This window comes from Pseudorca crassidens, chromosome 7 (assembly GCF_039906515.1).
Source record: "Pseudorca crassidens isolate mPseCra1 chromosome 7, mPseCra1.hap1, whole genome shotgun sequence".
NCBI classification, from domain to species: domain Eukaryota; kingdom Metazoa; phylum Chordata; class Mammalia; order Artiodactyla; family Delphinidae; genus Pseudorca; species Pseudorca crassidens.
Genome location: NC_090302.1, coordinates 80625563 through 80651158, shown reverse-complemented (window position 1 = coordinate 80651158; position 25596 = coordinate 80625563). Strand labels below are relative to the sequence as shown.

Below are 25596 nucleotides of genomic sequence, written 5' to 3'. Positions count from 1 at the left end.
TGTTCCCTGAGGGGAAAAAAAAAATCAACATTCCTGGATGCATTTTTATTTTTTATTTATTATTATTTTTTTTAAATATTTATTTGGTTGCACTGTGTTTTAGTTGTGGCAGGTGGGCTCCTTAGTTGCGGCACATGGGCTCCTTCGTTGCAGCAAGCAGGCTCCTTAGTTGTGGCTCACAGGCTCCTTGTTGCAGCTCGCCGGCTCCGTGGTATGCAAACTCTTAGTTGAGGCATGCATTTGGGATCTAGTTCCCTGACCAGGGGTCAAACCTAGGCCCCCTGCATTGGGAATCTTCACCACTGAGCCACCAGGGAAGTCCCTGGACTCATGTTTTTAAAAGGGAGGGTATTCATTTAATAACATAGCATGACCAACGTTCCATGTTAATAAATATCCTCTACTCCATCATTCTTAAAGGCTGTATAATAATCCATTGTGTGGGTATTCCCAATCCCCTGTGGTGTTTCACTGGTTTAAAATTCACTTTAATTTGGGACTTCTCTGGCAGTCCAGTAGTTAAGACTCTGTGCTTCCGTTATAGGGGGCACTGGTTCAGTCCCTGGTCAGGGAACTAAGATCCCGCGTGCTGCACAGCAGGGCCAAATAAATAAATTAATTAATTAAATTCACTATAATTAAAATTGTTCACCTGTCATTATTTCCTTATCATAAATTTCTAAAATTGAAATTGCAGAGTTTACACATTTTTCATTTTAGATACATATTGTCTAACCGTTTCCTGTTGTGTTTCTGGATCTTGGCTCTCTCCTTTGCTCCTCCCCATCTCCGTTTGGGAGAGGAAATGTATTCCTCTGCTTGATTTCAATTATCCTCTCTTTCCCATACTTAAGCTGCCCTCTTGCCTTTTACCATCTGACTTGGTATAGTCATCTTCTCTGTGCGACCTACGTGGATTTGCTTTCCTTTCTCCATTAACCTCCATCTAAAACACTCTGATACTTTGTGAATCTCCCCTCCCCCCATTTTATTAAGCCACCTTGACTTTCTATACACACAATTGCATATGTCTATATGCAGATACATGCATTTAGAGGTGTACTCACTAGTCATACAATCTTCCTGATTGTAAGGCCTTTGCTTTCTTTTTTCCCTCTGTCCTAACTTGTAAGTTGCAGGGAGCCATTAAGCCTCAAGCTTATCTTGCCGTGCTGCTGGTTTCTGGCAGGGATCCCAGTAGGTTAATGTGGAGCAGCCTCATTCTGGGAAATGTTACAGGAGCTGTTTGAAGCCTTGACCCTTTGTCAGACAGCTTGGGGAGATAGTCTCTGGCACTCCATCCACATCCCTGTTCCTTCCTTTGAAAAAGCAAAAAGGCTCTGTCCTTCACATGGTGCTTAGTCATTCCTCTGCAAGGATGAGGGTGAGGTTGGAGGTAAACTCTTGGTTTCCTGGGCCTCTACAGAGCCAGCTGTTTGCATTTCCCTTGTATGAAATCTTTTTCATCTAGTGTAGAAGCCATTATAACCTACTGAATGAAACAAACATTAGAATAGAATGTTACTATTAGCTAGTACTTGTTAAGTACCTATTCTGTGCTGAGCCCTGTGCTAGATACTTTACATTTTATTAGACCTCCTAGCAACCCTATTAGATAAATAATATTATTCAAGTTTTATAGATAAGAAACAAGATTCAGAAAGGTGAAAGTGACTTGATCAAGATCACATAGCTACTAAGTAACCAATGGAATTCAAACCTAGGTCTCTCCCAAGTCCAAAACTGGAGAGGTTGGGCTTAAGACTTTCTTGGACATGAATAGATGAAGCTTTATCTCTTCACCTTTTCTGGGTGGCAGAAATGGAGCCCTGTTTTAAGGCATAGGGTTGTGTCTTATCAAATGCATCGTCCTTAGTGTACAGAGTAGATTTCTCTCTACATCAGTGCTTCTCAAACTTCAGTGTACTTGGAGATCTTGAGAAACTCCAGATGCTGATTTAATAGGTCTAGGGTGAAGGCCTGAGATTCTTTGTTTCTAACAAGCTTCCAGATACTCCTTTGAATAGCAAAGCTCTAGATCAGTGATTGTTAAACATGGGCAGTCATTAGATTCACCTGGAGATCCTTGAAAAAAATTCACTTTTACTGGCCCCAAACTCAGAAATTCTAATTGGAGGAGTTTTAGGGTAGGGCCTGGGAATTGTTTTTAAATATTTATTTATTTATTTATTTATTATTTATTTGGCTGTGCTGGCTCTTAGTTGCGGCATGCGGGCTCTTAGTTGTGACATGCAGGATCTAGTTCCCTGACCAGGGATCGAACCCAGGCCCCCTGCATTGGGAGCACGGAGTCTTAACCACTGGACCACCAGGGAAGTCCTTGGGAGTTGTGTTTGTTTTGTAGTATTTTTTAAAAAAAGAAAATTCCCCAGGTTATTGTATTATATTATATTGTATTATAATCAGTTTGAGAATCACTGATCTAGAAGCCAATATATTATGGTTGCACTGTCCCACACAACACAAAAGTGTAAGTGGGCAGTACATTTTGCTTTATTAAACATTTGAGGGGCTGTGTTGGTTAGAGATCGTTTGTTTAAAAGGGTAAGAAATCCACTCACATTTATTGGAAGGGCTAGCTTGCAAACCTGAAGAGCAGGAAGTATCCCTGGATCTCAGAAAAACAACTAGGAGTTGGAAAGCCCCTAGGAACCAGGGATGTCCATGCTTCCTGTCTTCTGTTTCCTTTTCTCTGGGGACTGGCTTTGGTAGAAAATGGCCACCCAGACAGTTTGGTTTAGTGCCACCAGCCAGTTCCATATTGCTGAGAGAATTTGAATGACCCAGTCCAGTCTAGCCTCTGGACTGGTTCTCCTTGAGCCAGGAGGCCACCCCAGGACAGTGCTGTGATCTGGAAATCTGGGCTGTATCAAACTCAGCTACAGGCCCCCACTCTGAGTGCAGGGATGTGGGGGCCCCCTAACATCATTGGGCAGGTCCCTTGAAAGGTGGTTACTGTAAGCACTTACTATGTAGCTCTGCATGGTTGGGGCAGGAGAATAGAACCAAATAGGGTAAACCCCCTGCTCTTGGAATTGGAAGGACATTATTAGCTTAATGGAGAAGAGAGACAAGTAAAGATTTTTTTTTTTTTTTTTTTGGCTGTTTTGGGTCTTTGTTGCGATGCATGGGCTTCTCATTGCGGTGGCTTTTCTTGTTGCAAAGCATGGGCTCTAGACACACAGGCTTCAGTAGTTGCAGCACTTGGGCTCAGTAGTTGTAGTGCATAGGCTTAGTTGTTCCGTGGCGTGTGGGATCTTCCCAGATCAGGGCTCAAACCCGTGTCCCCTGCATTGGCAGGCGGATTCTTAACCACTGCGCCACCAGGGAAGCCCGAGACAAGTAAAGATTTTGAAACTGTGATAATATCTAAGTATTGTGGGTAGAGGGCTGTATTGGGAGCCTACAAGAGAGGAACTTAACCAGCCTGGACATTAAGGAATATTCATAGAGGACATGTCTGAACTGAATCATGAAAGGTAAGGACGTGATGGCCAGGTAAAGAAAAGAGTAGGAGGAAGCATTTCTGGCATTGTGAACAGCATGAGCATGAAACAAAATAATTATATTTCATTGGAGAGTCTTCATTGAAGACCCAATGCAGTCAAAAATAAAATAATTATTATTTGTGTGAATAATAATTAATAAGCAGTTCTTTCTAGAGTATAAGGTCCATGGCAGGATTTGAAGCTAGAGAGATAGGTAGGGGCCACACTGAGAAGAGTCTTGATGCCATGCTAAGGGGCTTGAATTTAGGTAAAGGGGAACCATTGGATATTTTTTAATTGACATGGGAAGATTTCCATTTTTATGAAGATGAATGATTATAGTATGGAGAATAGGTTTTTTTGTTTGTTTGTTTGTTTGTTTGTTTTGCGGTATGCGGGCCTCTCACTGTTGTGGCCTCTCCCGTTGCGGAGCACAGGCTCCGGACGCGCAGGCTCAGCGGCCATGGCTCACGGGCCTAGCCGCTCTGCGGCATGTGGGATCTTCCTGGACCGGGGCACGAACCTGCGCACGTCCCCTGCATCAGCAGGCGGACTCTCAACCACTGCGCCACCAGGGAAGCCCAGGAGGATAATTTTGATGGTGACCTTGCCTGAAGGCACAAAGACCAGTTGCAGTTGTCTAGAGGAGAGAGGATGGAGAGGAAGGAGCCAACTGTAAGAATATTTAGGAGATAGTTTGGCAGGACTAGCTGGGATGGTGGGAATGAGGGAGGAGGAGTCTAGGATGAATCCCAGGCTTGTGTGACCAGGCAGATTTTGGTGGCATTAGATGAAATGAGCAATTTGGGGAGGAAGAGTATTTGTTTTAGACACATTGAGTTTAAAAATGCCTGTCAAAAAAAAAAAAAATGCCTGTCAGACACATCAGTGACTGTGACTGTTAGGCAGGAGGTCTGCCTTAAGTAGTTGTCAGGGCCTACAGACTCAGGAGTGGTTCCCCTCTCTCCACCTTCCCTTTTAAAATTTTTCCTCAGTCTCTACCTGGCGGTCTTGTTCTAGCTACTCTTCCTTTCCTTTTTCTATTTTAAATTTAAGGCTTACCTGCTTTCTCCTTTCATAGATCTTCCTGTGCAAGCAGTAGGTTATTTTATACAACGATATAACATGATTTGGCTTCACTCTGAGAATTGCTGATAGGATTTTAAATGAACTACCTAGACTATAAGGTATATGAGGCCAGAGATTATTCCTAGTAGTTATATTTCTAGCATCTAGAACAATTATTGGCATTTAGTTGATGCTGAATCAGTGAGTGAATAAATGAATCATTGAATCACATAAAGAGTTTAATAATAATAGACTCCAGGGACTTCCCTGGTGGCGCAGTCGTTAAGACTCTGCACTCCCAATGCAGGGGGCCTGGGTTCAATCCCTGGTAAGGGAACTAGATCCCACATGCATGCCGCAACTAAGAGTTCATGTGCCACAGCTAAGGAGCCCTCCTGCCACAACTAAGGAGCTCATGTGCCGCAACTAAGGAGCCTGCGAGCCACAACTAAGGAGCTGCCTGCCGCAACTAAAACCCAGCACACCCTAAAAAATAAATATTAAAAAAAAAAAAGACTCCACTGGGAATGCCCTTTGTCTAAGACTGATCTTTTCCATAAAGTATTTCTCTGAATTGAATTTTGGAGAGTGAAAAGGGGCTAGTTTGGTACAGAAGTGGATAAGAGCATTTCAGGCAGAAGCAGCAGCATGAGCAAAGGCATGGTGGCACAAAACAGAATGTGTGTGTAATAGATAAGCAGTGAGATGAATATCTCTTACCTTGTCTTGTCTCAGGTCACTCTTGCAAATGTGGTAATGTTTATAGGTATGTCTAATAGTGGTTTTGATGTGTTTTGTTTATAAGCTTCTATGCATGGTTAGATAAGAATTAGTTATATAGGGACTTCCCTGGTGGTCCAGTGGTAAAGAATCCACCTTCTCCACTGCAATGAGAAGCCTGCGCACTGCAACGAAGAGCCCCCGCTCACCGCAACTAGAGAAAGCCTGCACTCCGCAAGGAAGACCCAATGCAGTCAAAAATAAAATAAATAAATTTAAAAAAAAAATCTTTAAAAAACAAAACAGAAAAAGAATCCACCTTCTAATGCAGGGGACACAGGTTTGATCCCTGCTCGGGAAACTAAGATCCCACATGCCACAGGGCAACTAAGCCTGCATGCCACATCTAGCAAGCTCATGCGCCTCAACGAGAGAGCCCACGTGCCACAAACTACAGAGCCCATGTGCTCTGGAGCCCACTCGCTACAACTAGAGAGAAACCCAAGCAGACCATGCTCCATGATGAAAAGATCTGGCATGATTCAACAAGGATCCTGTGTGCCGCAACTAAGACCCAACACAGCCAAAAAAAAATTAAGGAAAATAAAGAAATAAAATAAATAAATAGTAAAAAAGAAGAGTTATATAAAATATGCTTGAACTGGTAGAAAACCTTTCATCAGGTTCATTAGATCCATAATCCTCTTTGAAGCCATCTTTGAATCCCAGGCAGAATTTACTTCTTCCTCTCTGTGTTTATGTAGCATATCATATCTATCTCTGTTATGTTTTCTTATTTACATGTTTCATTTGACTAGTGTCGCCCTGACCATGCGTTTAATAATGCCCAGGGTCTAACGTAGTAGACATTAATTAAATGTTTGATGGGTAACTGAGTGAATGAATGGATGTTTGTACCCAGCGTTACCCACACTGAAGAGAAACTGCGTTCAGCTTCTTTATCCCTTTTCTCTTGTAGCTGTTTGTAGTGGATGTCCAGACAAGCCAGATCACCAAGATCCCCATTCTGAAGGACCGGGAGCCCGGCGGTGTGACACAGCAGGGCTGTGGTATCCATGCTATCGAGCTGAATCCCTCTAGAACACTGTTAGCCACCGGAGGAGACAACCCCAACAGCCTTGCTATCTACCGGCTGCCTACACTAGATCCTGTGTGTGTGGGAGATGTAAGTCTCCCCAATAATTGTAGATAGAGGTAGCCTTGTTTTTTAACAGAGCCCAGTCCTCATCCCACAAGACCCCCAGGAAGGGACAGTTTCCTCTAGACTTCTGTGGACTTGGGTTGGGGGTGCGTAATGGTGAAGTATGGGGGTGGAGATTTCAGAGTTGGTATTCCACTCACCACAGGGAGTATCAGATATGTTGGCAGAGGGTATGTCTGATAAAGAGGCGAGCAGTACACCTCAGAGGCCATCAGCGGTGGGTTGGTGTTTGAGTCCACACCACAGTGGTTACACATCTCCTACTGCCCATAGTCAGAAGGGTTTATTAAGTTATTCATTCAGCAACTATTTTTTGACCCTTCTATGGCCGGTCATTGTTTCAGACACTGGGGACATAGCAGTGAATAAAACAGACAAAGCCCCTACCCTCTTGAAGCCTGCACTCAAGTGAAGGGAGGCATATAAACCAACAAAAATGTACCAGCAGTATGTCAGAGTGTGATGAGTGCCGTGGAGAAGAGTAAAGGCAGGCTAAAGGGAGAGAGCATGGTGGAGAATGCTATTTCAGAGGATAGTTGGGAGGGCCTCTTTGATACGAGTGACATTTGAGCAGGGAGACTTAAAGGAAATGAGGGTGCAAGACATGCTGATGTCTGGAGGAAGAAAGTACCAGACAGATGGAACAGCATAGAGGTCAGTTGTAGCTATATTCTCCCAGGAAGCAAGGGGAGAGTGCGAGGAGGTGTGTTGGAGGGATGAGAAGTGGGTAATTGTGTGTAGGAACCACAAGTAGAACATCCAGAGAGAGAATGCTAGAGCTGTGTGTCCACCGGCCATGTTTATTGTCCACAAGAGTGCCAGTTTTATTCCAGCTTTGAGCTTCTCAAGACAGAAGTTAAAAATTGTGGGATCATTCCATTTGGGTTGAAATCACCAGAGATTAGAATTGTAATTTTTACAAAGATATTTTCAGTCAGACTCGTAAGCTTTTCAGGGGTGTACATTGTAATCCTTATTTTACTGATTTCTTTTTTTCCTTTTTTTTTTTCCTCTCTCTGTACCTGTCATTCCCTCCTCTTGAAGGACGGACACAAGGACTGGATCTTTTCCATTGCATGGATCAGTGACACTATGGCGGTATCTGGTAAAATTGCCCTTTTGTAGGGAGTTCTGGTGTGGCAGGGAGGGAGGGAAGCTAGAAGTTGAAGAAGGAGAGTAGTGTGATTGGAAATAGCCCAGTAAACCGACCATCAGCGAGGGGCCAGGAAACCTTGTTTCTAATACTCTTTCTCCTGACTTACCATGTGACCTTGGATAAGTCATTCCCCTTGTATATTCCTGATCTGCAAAGTGGAAGTACTAGCACAATTATTATTCATACTCTGCCTTGTTCCAAAGAGCCTGTGTATTAGCATGTTAGCCTCAACATTTTTGTGGGGCTTCACTGAGACAATAGTTGTGAAAGTGCTTTTGGAAAAGTTGGTGTGCTCTGCAAAGTATTAGGAGCAACTGTTACTTTCTGTACAACTATATAGTGTTGATAAAGCTATACAGGATTAGGGGAATTTCTCTCCCAGTGGTAGAACAGTCAGAAAAAATACATGGAAATGAGTGTAGAGAAGATAACCTAGAGATACTCAAATGCTTTCTGAATACCCACAGCAGCCTAGAAAGTAGGCTCAGAGTGCCAACCAGTTTTGCTGGGTACGTATATGTAAAAATATAATCCCCCATTCCAGATTCCCAAATTTAAAAAAAAATTGTAAGAGTTGCTAAATTAAGTACTTCATGTGTGTTATCTCATAGAATCCTCAGAACAGTCCTAGAAGTTTTGCATTATGAGCCTTATTTCACAAATGAGAAAATGTAGATTCTGAGAAGTTATAATTTGCCAAAGGCTACACAGATGGTGAGAGATGGACTCAGGATCTGAATCCAGCTCTGAGTTCCAAGCCCATGCTTAGAACTGCTACGCAGAAAGCTAAGGGAACGTAAATGTTTCTTCTTTGGATTCTTTGCAAGGCAATAGAAAGCAGCCAGGAGGGAAAATAAATCTAATGGACAAGCATAGTCACAGTTCAGAATTATTCAGTAGTGGTTCAGAAGCTTTTGGATTCCCTGTCATTTGTCTCCCCAAGAAATGAGAGCTCCTTGAAGGCAAAGGCTGAATCATGTCACCTCTATAGGGACTATCTGTATGACAGTAACTTGCACTAAGTGTGATTGTTAGGAGCCAGGACGTGGCTTATTCTGGGAGCTTCCCTTCTCTTTTTTCATATAGGCTGTGAGTATTCTATGTTTTCAGGCTGATAGCTTCCAAGTCTACATTTTGTGAACAGTATAGCAGGTTTTAAGAATATTGGCTCTAAAACAGGAACAGACTCACAGATATAGAATACAAAGCTGTGGTTACCAAAGGGGAGAGGGAGGGGGGACGGACAAATTAGGATTATGGGATTAACCAATATAAACTACTGTATGTAAAATAGATTAGCAACAAGGATATACTGTATAGCAGGGGTCCCCAACCCCCAGACCGCGGACCGCTACCGGTCCATGGCCTGTTAGGAACTGGGCCACACAGCAGGAGGTGAGCTGCGGATGAGCGAGCAAAGCTTCATCTGCCGTTCCCCATCGCTCCCCAATGCTTGCATTACTGCCTGAACCATCTCCACTCCCCCACCCACCCACCCTCCGGTCCATGGAAAAACTTTTTTCCATGAAACCGGTCCCTAGTCCCAGCAGTTGGGGACTGCTGCACAGGGAATTATACCCAGTATCTTGTAATAACCTATAATGGAATGTAATCTGCAAAAATACTGAGTCACTTTGCTGTACACCTGAAACTAATATAATATTGTAAATCAGCTATATTTCAATTTAAAAAGAAAAAAGAATATTGGCTCTGAGTGAAAGACCAATATTCTGAAAACTGTAAAACATTTATGAAGGAAATTGAAGATGATACAAAGGAATGGAAAGATATCCCATGTTCTTGGATTGGAGGAATTAATATTGTTAAAATGTCTCTATTTCCCTAAACAATCTACAGATTTAATGCCATCCTTATCAAAATACCCATGACGTTTTTCATAGAAGTAGAACAAACAATCCTAAAATCTATATGGAATCACAAAAGACCCCAAATTGCCAGAGCAATCTTGAGGAAAAAAAGAACAAAGCTAGAGATAGCATGCTCCCTGACTTCAGACTAAACGACAAAGCTTTGATCATCAAAACAGCATGGTAAGACTTCCCTGGTGGCATAGTGGTTAAGAATCCACCTGCCAATGCAAGGGACACGGGTTCGAGCCCTGGTCCGGGAAGATCTCACATGCTGCGGAGCAACTAGGCCCATGCACCACAACTGCCAAGCCTGCACTCTAGAGCCCACGTGCCAAGAGCCCGTGCTCGGCAACAAGAGAAGCCACCGCAGTGAGGTGCCCATGTACCGCAGCGAAGAGCAGCCTCTGCTCGCCGCAACTAGAGAAAGCCTGTGTGCGGCAACGAAGACCCAACGCAGCCATAAAGTAATTAATTAATTATTTTTTTAAAAAACCCAGCATGGTACTGGAACAAAAAGAGATATATAGATCCATGGGACAGAACAGAGAGCCCAGAAGTAAACCCACACACTTCTGGTCAATAAATCTATGACAAAGAATATATTATGGAGAAAAAACAGTCTCCAGTGAAGAGTGGTGCTGGAAAAACTGGACAGCTACATGTAAAAGAGTGAAATTAGAACATTTTCTCACACCAATATGGAAGACTAACAAAATGGTTTAAGGACCTAAATGGAAGACTGGAAACCATAAAACTCCTAGAAGAAAACATAGGCAGAACACTCTTTGACATAAATTGTAGCAATATTTTTCATCTCTCTCTCCTAAAGCAAAAGAAACGAGCAAAATTAAGCAAATGGGACCTAATTAAACTTAAAAGCTTTTGCATAGCAAAGGAAACCATCAACAGAACAGAAAGACAACCTATGGAATGGGAGAAAATGTTTGCAAATGATATGACCAATAAGGATTATCCAAAATATATAAACAGCTCATACAACTCAATATAAAAAAATAAACAACCCAATTAAAAATTGGGCAGAAAACCTGGATAGACATTTTTCCAAAGAAGATACACAGTGGCCAACAGGCACATGAGGAAATGCTCAAAATTGCTAATCATCAGAGAAATGCAAATCAAAACCACAGTGAGATAATAATCACTTCACACCTGTCAGAATGGCTGTCATCAAAAAGTCTTCAAATGTTGGTGAGGATGTGGAGGAAAGGAAACCCTAGTACACTGCTGGTAGGAATGTAAATTGGTGTGGCCATTATGAAAAAAAGTATAAATGTTCCTCAAAAAACTAAAAATAGGGACTTCCCTGGTGGTCCGGTGGTTAAGAATCTGCCTTCGTTAAGAATCTGCCTTCCAATGCAGGGGACATGGGTTCGATCCCTGGTCAGGGAACTAAGATCCCACATGCTTCAGGGCAGCTAAGCCTGCATGCCACAACTACTGAGCCCTCACTCTAGAGCCCATGCACCACAACTAGAGAGCCTGCGTGCCACAACTACTGAGCCCATGTGCCACAACTAGAGAGGCCTGTGTGCCACAACGAAAGGTCCCATATGCCGCACCGAAGACCCCATGTGCCGCAACTAAGACCCAACGCAGCCAAATAAATAAATATTTTTTCAATTTAAAAAAATTGAAAAAAAACCCTAAAAATAGGACTACTATATGATCCAGCAATTCTACAGCTAGGTATATATTTAAAGAAAATGAAAACCCTAATTCGAAAAAATACACGCATTCCAGTATTCTTAGTAGCATCATATGTAATAGTCAAGATATAGAAGCAACCTATGTGTCTTATCAACAGATGAATGGATAAAGAAGATGTGGTACATATATACAATGGAATATTACTCAGCCATTAAAAAGAATGAAATAATGCCATTTGCAGCAACATGGATGGACCTGGAGATTATCATCCTAAGTGAAGTAAGTCAGACAGAGAAAGACAAATATCATATGATATTGCTTACATGTGGAATATAAAAAAAAAACAACAACAAAAGTTCATACAAATGAACTTACTTACAAAACAGAAACAGACTCACAAACTTAGAGAATGAACTTACGGTTACCGGCGGGGAGGGATAGATTGGGAGTTTGGGATTGACATGTACACACTGCTATGTTTAAAATAGATAACCAGGGAATTCCCTGGTGGTCCAGCTGTTAGGACTCTGTGGTTTCACTGCAGAGGGTGCAGGTTCAATCCCTGGTCAGGGAACTAAGATCCCACAAGCCACGTGGCATGGCCATAAAAAAATAAAATAGAAAAATAAAATAGATAACCAACAAGGACCTACTGTATAGCACAGGGAACTCTGCTCAACATTCTGTAATAACCTAAATGGGAAAAGAATTTGAAAGAGAATAGACACATGTATATGTATAACTGAATCACTTTGCTGTACACCTGAAACTGACATACTATTGTTAGTCAATTATACTCCAATATGAAATAAAAGTTTTTTAAAAAGATGTGGTATATATACACAATGGACTATTACTCAGCCATTAAAAAGGAATGAAATTCTGCCATTTGCAACAACGTGGATGAACCTAGAGGGTATTATGCTTAGTGAAATAAGTCAGAGAAAAACAAACAGTTTACTACTTATATGTGGAATCAAAAAAATAAATTAAATGAACGTATATAACAAAACAGAAACAAATTCACAGATAAAGAGAACAAACTAGTGGTTACCAGGGGGGAGAAGGAGGGGGCAAGATAGAAGTATAGAATTAAGAGATACAAAGTACTATGTATAAAATAAGCAACAGGGCTTCCCTGGTGGCACAGTGGTTAAGCATCCGCTTGCCAATGCAGGGGACACAGGTTCAAGCCCTGGTCCGGGAAGATCCCACATGCCGCGGAGCAACTAAGCCCATGTGCCACAACTACTGAGCGTGTGCTCTAGAACCTGTGAGCCACAACTACTGAAGCCTGTGCACCTAGAGCCTATGCTCTGCAACAAGAGAAGCCACCGCAATGAGAAGCCTGCGCACTGCAACGAAGAGTAGTCCCCGCTCGCCGCAACTGGAGAAAGCCCGCGTGCAGCAATGAAGACCCAACGCAGCCAAAAATAAAATAAATAAATTTCTAAAAAATAAAATAAGCAACAAGGATATATTGTGTGGCACAGGGAAATATGGTCATTATTTTATAATAACCTTAAATAGAGTATAAAAATAATGCATCACTGTGCTGTACACCTGAAACTAATATTATATTGTAAGTGAATTATAGTTTAATGAAAAATTAAAATCTAAATGTTCGTGATAATTCTCATCTTCTACTGAGACTTTAATTATAATATAGAATACACCTTCCTTATAAACTGTAGAACCACTATAAATCAACATACACAACAAAAATCCTTCCATCGATGTTCCTAATATATAATTTTGCCATCTAAATTGAGGAAATATAGCTTTGTAAAAGTACTAATCTTCAAATGCTCTGTTCTCCAAATTGTTAAATGTTGAAAGAAGCTGTGTTTCAGTGTCCTAATCATCAAAGTAAGTTAGTACACTTCCCTACCTTAGTGATGGAGTTGCTGTGTGACATACTGTTGACAATTATGGAAGACAGTAAAAACACAGTATACATTTTATTTATTTATTTTTTAAAAATCCTCCCAGCTCAACCTTCCCATTTGTTCAAAGGCAGAACAACCACAGTGAAAGAAGCCCAGGAAGTGTTAGCTACTGATCTGTGCTGTCTTTTTTTTTTTTTTTAATATTTATTTATTGGCTGTGTTGGATCTTAGTTGAGGCACACGGGATCATTCGCTGGCGGGCGGGCCTCTCAGCAGTTACAGCACGTGGGCTCTCTAGTGGCTCAAGAGCTCTAGAGCGCCCGGGTTTAGTTGCCCTGCGGTATGTAGGATCTTAGTTCCCCGATCAGGGATCGAACCTGCGTCCCCTGCATTGGAAGGCAGATTCTTAACCACTGGCTCACCAGGGAAGTCCCCAGTATACATTTTAAAACTAATATGTGCAGAGACAATTAACGAGGAGCCCAATTTGGAGGAGTGTTATACTATACAAAGATTGAGAAACTGCCTCAAAATTTTGCAGTAAGCAGCTCAGTTGGAAATAGTTCTAACGTTCAGCTGTGCAGGAGGGCAGGGGACAGTGTTTCTCTTGGGGAGTTCCCTGGCGGTCCAGTGGTTAGGACTTCATGCTTCCACTGTAGGGGGCCTGGGTTCAATCCCTGGTCAGGGAACTAAGATCCCGCAAGCTGCATGGTACGGCCAAAAAAAAAAAGTTTCTTTTGAATTTTCAGTTCTGCTTTGTTCACATCCAAATCAGGAATTTCATACGCTGAGAGGTCACATCAGCAAGAAAGTCCAAATAGTTTTAAGTCAATGTAGATGTCTTGTTAAATTGGAAATAAACAAGGTTTTATTATTTATAAAAAAGTGTTTGATGTACCATTAACAGTAGTTTTTGCTGCATTTAAAAAAAAAAGTATTGGCTCTGATAATAAAGATCTGAATTTGAATCCTGGTCTTACCACTTATTAGCACAGAGGGCAAGTTATTTAAGGCTTTTGAGACTTGGATTTCCTCATCTGTAACATGGATAATGATTATATATACTTCACAGGGTCATTGGGAAGATCAGATGAGGTAGTGCTTAGTGGCTGCCATATTGAAAATGCTCAATACTTGTTAACCAGTGTTACTGTTCAGACTTGATGATGAGCATCAACCCCTGAACATTCCCCTCAAATTCAGTGTATTCAAACTCATCATCTCCCTTCCAGGACCTTACCTCCCCCTGCCATTGACATATATTCGTAAATTCTCCTACCTTCCACCTAGGTGCACAGCCAGAGAACTAAGACTCTTCAGTATCCTTAGATTACCAAGCCATGTTGATTCTGTTTTCTAAAATATCTCTTATATCCATCAATTTCTTTTCTATCTTGTCTACTTGAGTGCTCATCGTCTATCTTTTGAATTACCCCAATGTCCTTCCGTATTTTCTCTCTGCCTCTAGTCTTGTCTCCTCCAATCTAATCTTCATGTTGCTGCCAGATTAGTTCTTAAAATAATTTTTTCTTTACTGTAAAAGTAATACATGTTTATTGTAAGAATTTTTTTTAATTCAAATAAACAAAAAAGGAAAGAATTACCCACACAGTTTGTGCCCAGAGATAGTCACTGTTAACAATTTGAAATCAATCCTGCTAGTCTTTTTTCAGTACGTATTTGAGTTGTTAAAATGGGATTATCAGTAGGTTAAAATGGGATCATATAGAGGGATGGATATATGTATAGATATATGATATGCCGAATATAAGAAAATGTTGATAGTAGACTATAGGTGTAAGTATACAATTCATTGTAAAATTCTTTCAACATTTCAATATGCTTGAAATTTTTCATAATAAAACTTGTATAGTTTTATTTTTTTAATTTGTATTATAAACCGTACGTAGTTCTCTAGATGTGCCCTTCACTCTCTGGCCTTTTCTAGATTTCACACATGATGAGCCCTCTACTTTGAACCTTTGTCCACAAACCTTATGATACAAACAAATTGGATGATATTTATCCCATGTTAGACAATTTTTACTGTGAACTATTCAGGAGATTTGCAGTGTGAGAAGGGCACCTTCTGGTCTCAAAGGAGTGTTGGCAGATAATGCTACTGGAAAGGAATTTGAAAGCATTTTTTTTATTGGTTATTTTATTTTATTTTTTTATTTATTTTTGGTTGAGTGGGGTCTTTGTTGCTGGGTGTGGGCTTTCTCTAGTTGTGGGAGCGGGGGCTACTCTTCATTGTGGTGCGTGGGCTTCTCATTGCAGTGGCTTCTCTTGTTGCGGAGCATGGGCTCTAGGCTTGCGGGCTTCAGTAGTTGAGGCTCACAGGCTCTAGAGCGCAGGCTCAGTAGTTGTGGCGCACGGGCTTAGTTGCTCCGCGGCATGTGGGATCTTCCCAGACCAGTGCTGAAACCCCTGTCCTCTGCATTGGCAGGCGGATTCTTAACTACTGCGCCACCAGGGAAGCTCTTTTTATTGGTTCTTGATATACTGTTTTATGACTATACCATAGACTTGTTTTTAAGTGCTTCATTATGTTCCCTAAGGAAAACTGTTTATGTTTTTAAGCATTCATCTTAATGTAGAACAGTCATTCTTAAGGCATTTTGTTTTAATTTATTTTATTTTATTTATTTTTGGCTGTGTTGAGTCTTCGTCGCGGTGCGCGGGCTTCTCACTGCGGTGGCTTCTCTTGTTGAGGAGCACGGGCTCTAGGCGCACGGGCTTCAGTAGTTGCAGCACGCAGGCTCCATTGTTGTGGCTCGCGGGCTCTAGAGCGCAGGCTCAGTAGTTGTGGCGCACGGGCTTAGTTGCTCCGCGGCATGTGGGATCTTCCTGGACCAGGGCTCGAACCTGTGTCCCCTGCATTGACAGGCAGATTCTTAACCACTGCACCACCAGGGAAGCCCAGAACAGTCATTCTTAATTCAGGGATTATGGTTTCTTCAAGAGGCCCATGAAGCTCCCTGAAACTGAGTGTGCAAGGTAGGTTTTTTGTGTATTTTTCTAGAGAAAGGGGTCTTTAACATTCCTAAGAGGGGTACATGACTCAGAAAATATTAAGCATCACTGATCTAGAGTGGAAGTTCCCAAACCCTATTGCCTAGTAGAAATCACCTATGCATGCATGCCCAAGTGACCTAAGCATTTGGCTTGGAAAATTACTGAGCTTTATCAAATGTATTCTCTCTTTGCAAAAGTCCCACCAACTACGTTACACTTAAAGGTTATATTTTAACTCCTACACCTCAGTTGAATCATCCTCTTGGTGTAGCTATTAAAATACATACTGCTTTCTGTTTTGGTGTGGGCCACCTGGCCAGGCTTCAACACATATGAGCATGGTGCACAAAGAGCTAGACTAAGAAATCCCATTTGGCTTCTGTGGGACTGTCTCATGGAAAGTTGGATATGTCTGACATCTGTGGTTTCCTTGCCCTACAGGCTCACGCGATGGTTCTATGGGACTCTGGGAGGTGACAGATGATGTGTTAACCAAAAGTGACGCAAGGCACAATGTGTCACAGGTCCCTGTGTATGCTCACATCACTCACAAGGCCTTAAAGGACATCCCCAAGGAGGACACAAACCCTGACAACTGCAAGGTCCGAGCTCTGGCCTTCAACAACAAGAACAAGGTATGAGCTTGCCAAAGGTTCCCTGAAGCCTGTTCCTCTTGCTTCAGATTCTTGGCTTATGTCTTGGGAGGTGCACTGTCCTCCTTCTCCTTCCCCAAGTCAGACCTTACTACATAACTCAGTTCTGAGCCCACAGAGCATCTCTTGAAGGCTGAGGGATGCTTAGTTATAATCTCTCTCTGAGAAAGATTATAACTGAAATTATGAAAGCCACCCCTTGCATTGAGTATTCTCTGGATGGTTCATATCTGTTAGCCTCTCAGAGTTTCCCCAGGGTCACTCTGATTTGACTGTCTTCATTTGCACGTGATCGTGCCGGTGCTCTATTTTGGGTGTGATTTTCCTACATGCAATCACTTTCTTCTCTCTTGTATTCAGTTTCTTTTCATTCTTTACTGCCTCTTCTCAACACTGCCATCAAGTCTTAACTTAATCATTGGAGTCAGATCTGAAACTGCTGGGCTATTAAGTAGAGTGTTAGTATGGAGACCCAGAGCCAGAAGAGAAGAAAGGCTCTTTTCCCAAAATTTGAATTGGGCCACAATTTGAGGGGTAGTTCCCTTAGCCGCCTCCTATCTCTCATCCATATTTATGGGTTAGGGGTAGACTTATCTCTCCCAGCTTAGACCCTCTACTTATAGAAGCTCTCACACTGAGACTTACAAAACTGTCTTTCATGTGCATGCTCTGCTCTAACTATCAAACAGGATGTCATGTGTATGATTGTATAGTATGGGCTTTTTTAACCATGGGTGTCTATGTTCAAACCAGGACTTGCTTCTTGGGTTCTGTCAAGAAGCAGCCTTGCTTTAATATGTTGTACAGCTGCATTTTCTAGGGTAAGATGATGGGCTGATAATCCCTGGCACCATCATAGGATAGGAGTGAGTAATGGGAGGACCCCAACCTGCAGGGTCTTCCCCTGCTTACTGTTATATATTAGTTGCTGTGAGTATAACCTGTTTTTCATTGCTTTTGCAGGAATTGGGAGCAGTATCTCTGGATGGCTACTTTCATCTCTGGAAGGCTGAAAATACACTGTCTAAGGTATGATGAACATGACTTAGTAGTTTCACCTTATAGTTAAAATACTTTAATCCTCCCTAAACTTTTTCATTCTTGTCTAAGGCACAAATTCTCCAAGGATCTGGGCATGCGATTGCATAGTGCATGAAATTCTGAGTCTGGCCTGCCCCTCTTAAAAGTCTTTTAAAGAAGTCAGAGGGAACCCAGCAGAAACTATGTTATCAGTTGATCGGAGTAACATGTACAGGATAATCTACGCATTTCCATTACCCAACAATAAGAGATCTGTCTATTTCCTGTGAAATAATTAATATAGAACAACTTACAGCAATTTCATGACAGGGTTACTGGCAAACTGAGTAAATTTTTTTGCTCTTCAGAGAAGGTGAAAATGACTGATTAAACTAATGTCCAGAACTGGAAAAAAAAAAAAAAAAAAGGAGGGGGTGATTCTTTCACATTGCAAAGACTTGCTGAGAGACTCCTTTAACTAGCAGTCTTCCAATCCACAGTGCATTTAAGTATTTGCTTATGGATTATTGACTATTTGCAATATTGTGAGGGCAGGAAAAACCTAAATGTTAGGAGCCATTGGCAACCGAAGATCAATTAAACTAAGATTAATCATCTCTAAAATAATCATGTAAGGTATGGATTTAATTTACAGTATTTGCAAGCACCTTTTACCTAAAGTTAAACCTACCCGTGGATCGTTTGTCCTCTTCTTATTCCAGAGGCCTTTGCTGCTTATAACTTCTATGATAGACTCTTTTTCAAGAGAAAGCAGAGCTCCAGGAATTATTGATTTCCTTCGTGTCACAGCAGCCTTTGAGCTCCACTGACCTTGCTTGGTCCCTTACTTGCAGTAGCCACTGAGGATTGGCTAAATGACAAGGATCCAGGGTTAAGGCTGATTGGGGTTACCTGGGGTTGAGCAGTCCCACGAGTGTGCTTTCTATAGTGTACAACTCCCATACAGTTGGGGAGTTAGGCTGAGGGTAGCCAGAAATCAGCCCCTTTACCTGAAGACCAGTGAGAAGGGTAGTGGCTCTTCCCAGCAGAGAGAACAGAGTGGGACCTTGGCTTTAGTGCCCTGGGGTTATCCCTGGAAACAGCCTGTGGCTTTTGGCCTTTCTCTCTGCTTCTGATTATTTAATTCGAGCTTGACCTTTTTCCCTAACTGGTCCTCTTCAGTACCTAGATCTTGTTTAGTATCATCATTCTTTCTTTCTCTTACATACGTAGGGGTGGAGCAGGATGTTATTTCCTTAATTGGTACATGTCTTTTTGTCTGTGACTTTGTTTGTCTGGTATATGAGGAAAGCCCACAGAGGTGGGCATCTAAGAACAATGCCCTGCCGTGTGCTTTCCGGTAATGCCATAGGTGCATCTCTTCTCTCTCTGTTTTCAGCTCCTCTCCACCAAATTGCCATATTGCCGTGAGAATGTGTGCCTGGCCTATGGTAGTGAGTGGTCAGTGTATGCGGTGGGCTCCCAAGCTCATGTCTCCTTCTTGGATCCACGGCAACCATCATACAACGTCAAGTCTGTCTGCTCCAGGGAGCGAGGCAGTGGTAAGAGGCCCCCATGTGCCCCTCAGGCTTACAGCTGCGTTGTGAATGGGTTTTGACCTTGTTTCAATATTGATCCAAACAAATATAGTGATCTTTATGGAACCTGGTGGAGCAAATATAGTGATCTTTATGGAACCTGGTGGAGGTGTTTGGTGACACAGAGGGGAGATTGAATACCTCCATATGGCAGCAAAGCTTCGCACACCGCACACAAACGTGTGGCCACAGAAGCCTTTGATGGAAACCAGTAGTCAGCGTATTGGTGGTTTTGTTCTTCCACAGAGCCCTACTCCTTGTGGTAGTTTTTTGCTGGGACCCTACCTGAACTATAAAATTCTTTTATGCTAAGGGATGATGTGGTGGGGTGAGGAGGATTTTACAGAGGGGCATGAGGAAACTTTTGGAGGTGATAAATATGTTATTTTGATTGTGGTGGTGGTGTCATGGATATATACATATATTAAAACTTCAAATTGTATACCTTGAATATGTGCAGTGTATTCTATGTCAATTATACCTCAATAAAGCTGAAGAAAATTTTCAGTTTAGTTCTTACCCACTGGGTGAATTAGGCTTCAGGCCTCCCCGCCTCCCAATCTTTAATAGCATATTCTCTCTGAGGGCACCCTCATTCTTCATTGAGGAATAAAAAGAGACTTACATTTGTACTGTACTTTAAGATTTCAGAATACCTTTGTCTGACATCTCATTTCATCTTACCAAGGACCCTGTGGGAAGCAGTTTACACCCTATTTTATAGATGAGGAGACTGAGACCCAGATTGGTTAAATAACTTGCCAAACACCACACAGGTTGGTGGGGGAACAGCCAGGGACCAGAATCCAGGTTGTCCAACTTAACAAAATGTGTTTCCTTCTTCATCTGACATTGTCCCCCTTCTCATGCAAAAATGTGGCTACGTTATCCTGGGAGTCCTAAAAGGCACAGTATCTTCTCTTTCAAGTAGTATTTATTTTTGTGTAGATGCTGCAGTTTTGGCCATTGTTTTAGATTTGTTTTCAGTTATTCTTGAAATACATTTCAGAACAGAGAGAATACTGTGTGTAAGGAAAGTAGTAAGGGAAAGAATAAATAGTCTTGGCCGGAATGATGTCTGCAATGAAGTTTTAAGAGATTTTGGTTACTGTTACAGGAGTAGCTTGCAAACCTAATAAGGAAATACTGATTTCACAGATATTAGTGAGCACCTCTTTTGTACTTAGAGACATCTTCACATCCCATGCACTTATCTGATCCACAGATGCAGCAGATGTATTTTCCCTGTGACCCAAAGTGATCAGGTGACTTGTCTTAAATTCACAGTGAGAGACAGTGCACCTTTGAGTGCTTCAGTTCTAGGCTGTTTGCCACTCTCATAACACACTTAATACCAGATAAAGACCTCTTGCAGTGCCATGGTAGTGGTTTTAGGTCAAACACAAGAAAGTCCTTGTTAATGTCATGATTTGTAAATATGCAGATTACCCTCAGTTTCAGTACGGGTTGGAAACATATAATGGAGGAGAACTTAGAGTTATGAAAGGTGGCTTCAGAGTGAGTCAAGGGGAGGCAAGCAGGTTCAGGGCATACTTACAGTCTTGGGCCCAAAGCATCTTGGGCATCATCAGGCATTTGGTACTTCTGAGGCTTATGGGAAGGTTCCTGTTAGTGTGTGGATGGGCAGTGTGGCATCGGGGTTCTCTGGCTTGTGCATGAGCTAGGTCTGCCTTGGGAAAGGCGCTGTGGTATTTAGGGGTGCCATGTGAACTCAGTGTCAGAGAAGTTCCGGCTAGCAGACCTGATTGCCCTTTACTTTTCTCTCTCTCAGGTATCCGGTCAGTGAGCTTCTATGAGCACATCATCACTGTGGGCACAGGGCAGGGCTCCCTGCTATTCTATGACATCCGAGCTCAGAGGTTCCTGGAAGAGAGGCTCTCAGCTTGTTATGGGTCCAAGCCCAGACTAGCAGGGGAGAATCTGAAACTAACGACTGGCAGAGGCTGGCTGGTGAGTAAGCCCATGCCTCACATGGTTACTGGACAGTGACAGAAAAGTTGTATTCACTCTACCCACCCACTCCCACCCCCACTGACACACCACCTACCACATAGTTTTTCACTAGTAAGAGACACTCCTTGGAGCAGAGAAAGGCACTTTCCCTTGGTTTTGTTTTTGTGTCTGCATGTCTGTGGGAAAACAGGCCCAGTAAGACACACCGGTTGGCCCAGAATAACCCCCAGGTGATAATAGAGCTGGAAGGAGAGGAACCTCCCACTGAGGCTGCCAGTGAATTGTGAAAGCATTTGGTTCCAGCAGTCCTGAGAAGACCTTCGGTTTGTGTAGCAATTCTTCAGCCTGCTTGGCTCCTCCCTAATGTTCATTTGGAAAAATGGGGCTCCAGCTCCCCTGAGCACCAGTCTCCTGTATAGATATAGGACCCTCTCCTCTTAAGGAGCCCAGAAAGCATTCTTGTCCCTTCTTTCCCTTTTCTGCCCCACGGCGAGTGCTCAGAGTCTCTTATTTCCCACAGAATCATGACGAAACCTGGAGGAGTTACTTTTCGGACACTGATTCCTTCCCCAACGCTGTCTACACACACTGCTACGACTCGTCTGGAACGAAGCTCTTCGTGGCAGGAGGACCCCTCCCTTCAGGACTCCATGGAAACTACGCTGGGCTCTGGAGTTAACGGCAACTAAGTCTCTCCCAGAATGCACAGAAATTCACTAACTTCCATCCTCAGTTTCCATTTCTTATTTTGATTTTTTTCCAGTGGTGTGAGTCCCTCATATTTTAGTGGGAATGCCAGAGTTTGCCTATGGTTTAGGCACTTGACAGGAAGAACCTCTGTACAGAAATCTAAAGGGTTTTCTCTTTTTTTTTTCCTTTTTTCCCTTTTGGTAAGCAGAATTTTACTTTACTATTTTTTTTCTTTCTGGCTTCTCAATCAGACATTGTTAATTCCTGTTTATATTTTTTTTTTAAGTGACACACAGTCTCCCCTCTGGCTTCTTTAGGTTGACATAGTCATTCTCACCCTTACTTCACTCTTGAGAGGTGGGGCTCCTTTATAATTATATGGTTGCTGTCAGACTTTCTGTGAAAGTTTGGGGGCTGTGTGTGTGTGTGTGTGTGTGTGAGAACTTGTGTGCCTGCGAGTACCGTTTGTCACTGAAATTATCTGGAGTGAGGATTACTGTAATTAAAATATTTATAAAAGAAACAACTATATTCACAGAGTCCAGCTTTGGGACTAGTTTTTATCTTGTTTTGTAAAGTCTAACAACACTGATTATAGGAAGTAAAAATAGAAAGGAAAACAAATCACCAGTAGGAAACCCTTTGAGTTAGATTGAAAGCTTCCTGGGGACTCATGCCAGGACTCCAAAGTAATCCATCTCCCACCTGCCTTCCCATCTGTGTGTCCCCCAGGTGAGAACATTTCTGTGTATGTGTCACTTCCACTTCAGTTTCCCATCTGGTTAAATCAATGGCCACTCCCCCCAAAACATCAGGGTCTCCATCCAAGATGCAGCTCTGGAGGCTACAGAAGCCTTGGTAGGACTTCGTAAAAAGAATCTACATCCAAACCTCCCTCTCCCTCCTCTCAAATAAGACCTGATCTGGTTTCTCAGGGGCCTGGAGCTGGGGGCCTCAAGTCTGCTAAAATGCACATACTCGGTCCCCTTGGCTTTGGGGAGAAACTTCTTTGCCCTTCTTCTAATCTCCCCAGTGGATTTTGCTTTTGTTTTCTAAATTGGGTTCAGTTCTGGAGGGTGGGGGTGAACAGGGGATTTATCTGTGTATAGTGAGTGCTTCCTGTGTGTAATGTTTGTTTTTCTTAGTACAGTGGAGCCACTCTGTTGGCTCAGCCCTGGGATGGCGATGAGGTGGCCTACAGCCAACAGTGGTGTGCATGTAAAGCATCTATGTGATTAGTAATTTGTTCCTCCCTCGAACTGTCTGTTTAGTCTGAGGTTTTTAAACTTGCAGGCAACTGACCGTGATGTCCAGTTACTCCTTGCTTTTTATGCATCATGTTGCAGATAATAGCTGTTCCCACCCACAAACTCCTCCACCATTCTAAACACATACTCTGCTTCTGTCAGCAGCCCATTCTGGGGAAAGGAAGTCATATTCCTGCACTCTGATTTCTAAGTTGCTTTCCCAGTTATCCCCCTCTGCTCTGGGAGTAAGTGGGGAGATTGAAAAAAAAGAGTGTCTTCTCCTTGGTGATGGGGGCTGGTGGGGAGGGGAGACAGCAGGTCCACCCTATCTTGCTGTGGTACAAGGCATACACCACAGGATCTAGAATTCTCATCTTCTAACCTAGAGAAATAGGTGCTATAAAACAGGGAATTAAGCAAAATGCTGGATGCTACAGATCTTTTAATTGTCTTAATTTTTTTCTATTATTAAACTACAAGCTGTAGATTTCTTAGTTCTCACAGAACTCATTTTAAACCTACTTGTATAAAAAAAAAAAATCTTAAGTAGGATGTTTTGTACTGTTGCCAGACCCTCTTCTGTGATGGGTAATGCATTTGATTGTTTGAGATTTTGTTTTTAAAAATGTAGCACTTGACTTTTTGCCAAGTAAAAAAAATAAATAAATCTTATTCCAATGCAAAGTTTGAGTATGTATAGCCAAGAGACAGCAGGAAAAAGGCCCCAAATGACTGGTTGGAAGGTCAGCTTGGGGTGGTTGGATTGCTTGGAGCAGAAGAACACAGGAGTTCCCTCAAGGGTAAAGGCAGGTCAAGGGCAAACACGCAAACACTAAGACCTGCTTTTGCTCCTTGTCCCCAGCCCTGGCCCAAGATCAGTTGCTCTGGAGTCCAGTTGAGAGTGGGTATGCCCGGGGGAAGTCGTGCGGTACTTGGAGAGAAAAACAGACTGAAGATGAGGGAGCGTGCTAGTCCTTGCTCTGAATCACTGTGGATGTGAGCAACGTGACCAGCTCCTCTAACATAAACGAGGGTTGGTGATAGGCCCCGTCTGCTTCAGTGGAGGGGCCCTGAGAATGACTGTGATAGTGCCCTGGGAACAGTATCATTTTTTTGCAGTTGGAACCATAGATCCTAGCTCTAAGAGAGGATACAGTGTCCATAGTGAGTGATGCTCTTCCCGGAAGCTGTTTGGGGCTGTAGCTGAGAGAAGGGCAGACTGCTGAACCCTACCACTCTCCTCAGTCATCTCTGGGAGACCCATCAGGGCTGGGCCACAGAGCCAGGCAAGCTGAATACAGCTGCCCTTAGAGACTGATTCAGAACATGACTCATACAGGCACCTACCTATATGATCAAAGGCTGCAAAACAGGAAGGGGGAGGTGAATGAGTTGAAGCAAGTGAGAGGGCTTCCTAGAGGAGAAGAGTTAACATTTGGAAAAGGACTGGAATTGGCCTTTCCCAAAATGAGATTTTCAGAATCCCCAATCCATGGAACAGTAATTGGTGTTTGCAAAATGCTCCATGGTCAAATTATTTTGGGGAAATGCAGATGAAAACAGACATGCTTCTCACAACCTGAGGTTTGGGGTTACCATGGGACTCATGTGCCTGAAACATGCTCAGAGAAAGGCAACACAGGATGTGGGAAGGGCCTAGCCTGGACCTCTGGCCTCTGTGGAATCTTGGCCCTGCTCTCACTTTCCAACCAAACTTTGCAGCAAAGTGTGTATCACAGAAGGGCTTTGTGGACTTCATGTGGTCCCTCCCTTTCCTGCCAGCAGTCCTTACTCCCAGGCCATGAAAGAACTTCCTTGTTCTCAGGCGCATGCCTCATTCCAGATGGGCTGCTGGCTCCTCCCATCATCCTTTAGGTCCTTTTGCAGAAGTCTTTGGAACCTCATTTATGCCCCAGGTTCCCTCATGCCTGCCACTTCCGAAGTTGATTAGTATTAATCTGGTCCATTAAATTAATTAACTAGGGCTTCCCTGGTCCTGCAGTGGTTAGGAATCTGCCTGCCAATGCAGGGGACACAGATTCGATCCATGGTCTGGGAAGATCCCACATGCCGTGGAGCCACTAAGCCCGTGTGCCATAACTACTGAGCCTGCGCTCTAGAGCCCACGTGCCACAACTACTGAAGCCCACGTGCCTAGAGCCCGTGCTCCGCAGCAAGAGAAGTTACCACAACGAGAAGCCTGCGCACCACAAGGAAGAGTAGCCCCCGCTCACCACGACTAGAGAAAGCCCGCATGCAGCAACGAAGACCCAATGCAGTCAAAATAAATAAA

At 42.8% G+C, this 25596-nt stretch overlaps 1 protein-coding gene across 1 annotated transcript in view; it reads left to right on the top strand.

The window, feature by feature from the left end:
• The window catches only part of DCAF12 (DDB1 and CUL4 associated factor 12), a 41483-nt gene extending 17496 nt beyond the window's left edge, over window positions 1-23987 (top strand). The window contains exons 3-9 of the mRNA XM_067744617.1: window positions 6277-6483; window positions 7564-7624; window positions 16563-16756; window positions 17738-17803; window positions 19194-19356; window positions 21185-21363; window positions 21887-23987. Of these exons, the coding sequence (XP_067600718.1) occupies window positions 6277-6483; window positions 7564-7624; window positions 16563-16756; window positions 17738-17803; window positions 19194-19356; window positions 21185-21363; window positions 21887-22045 (1029 nt within the window). The 3' untranslated portion in view covers window positions 22046-23987. The remainder of the gene's footprint in view (window positions 1-6276; window positions 6484-7563; window positions 7625-16562; window positions 16757-17737; window positions 17804-19193; window positions 19357-21184; window positions 21364-21886) is intronic.
• The last annotated feature ends 1609 nt before the right edge of the window (window positions 23988-25596 follow it).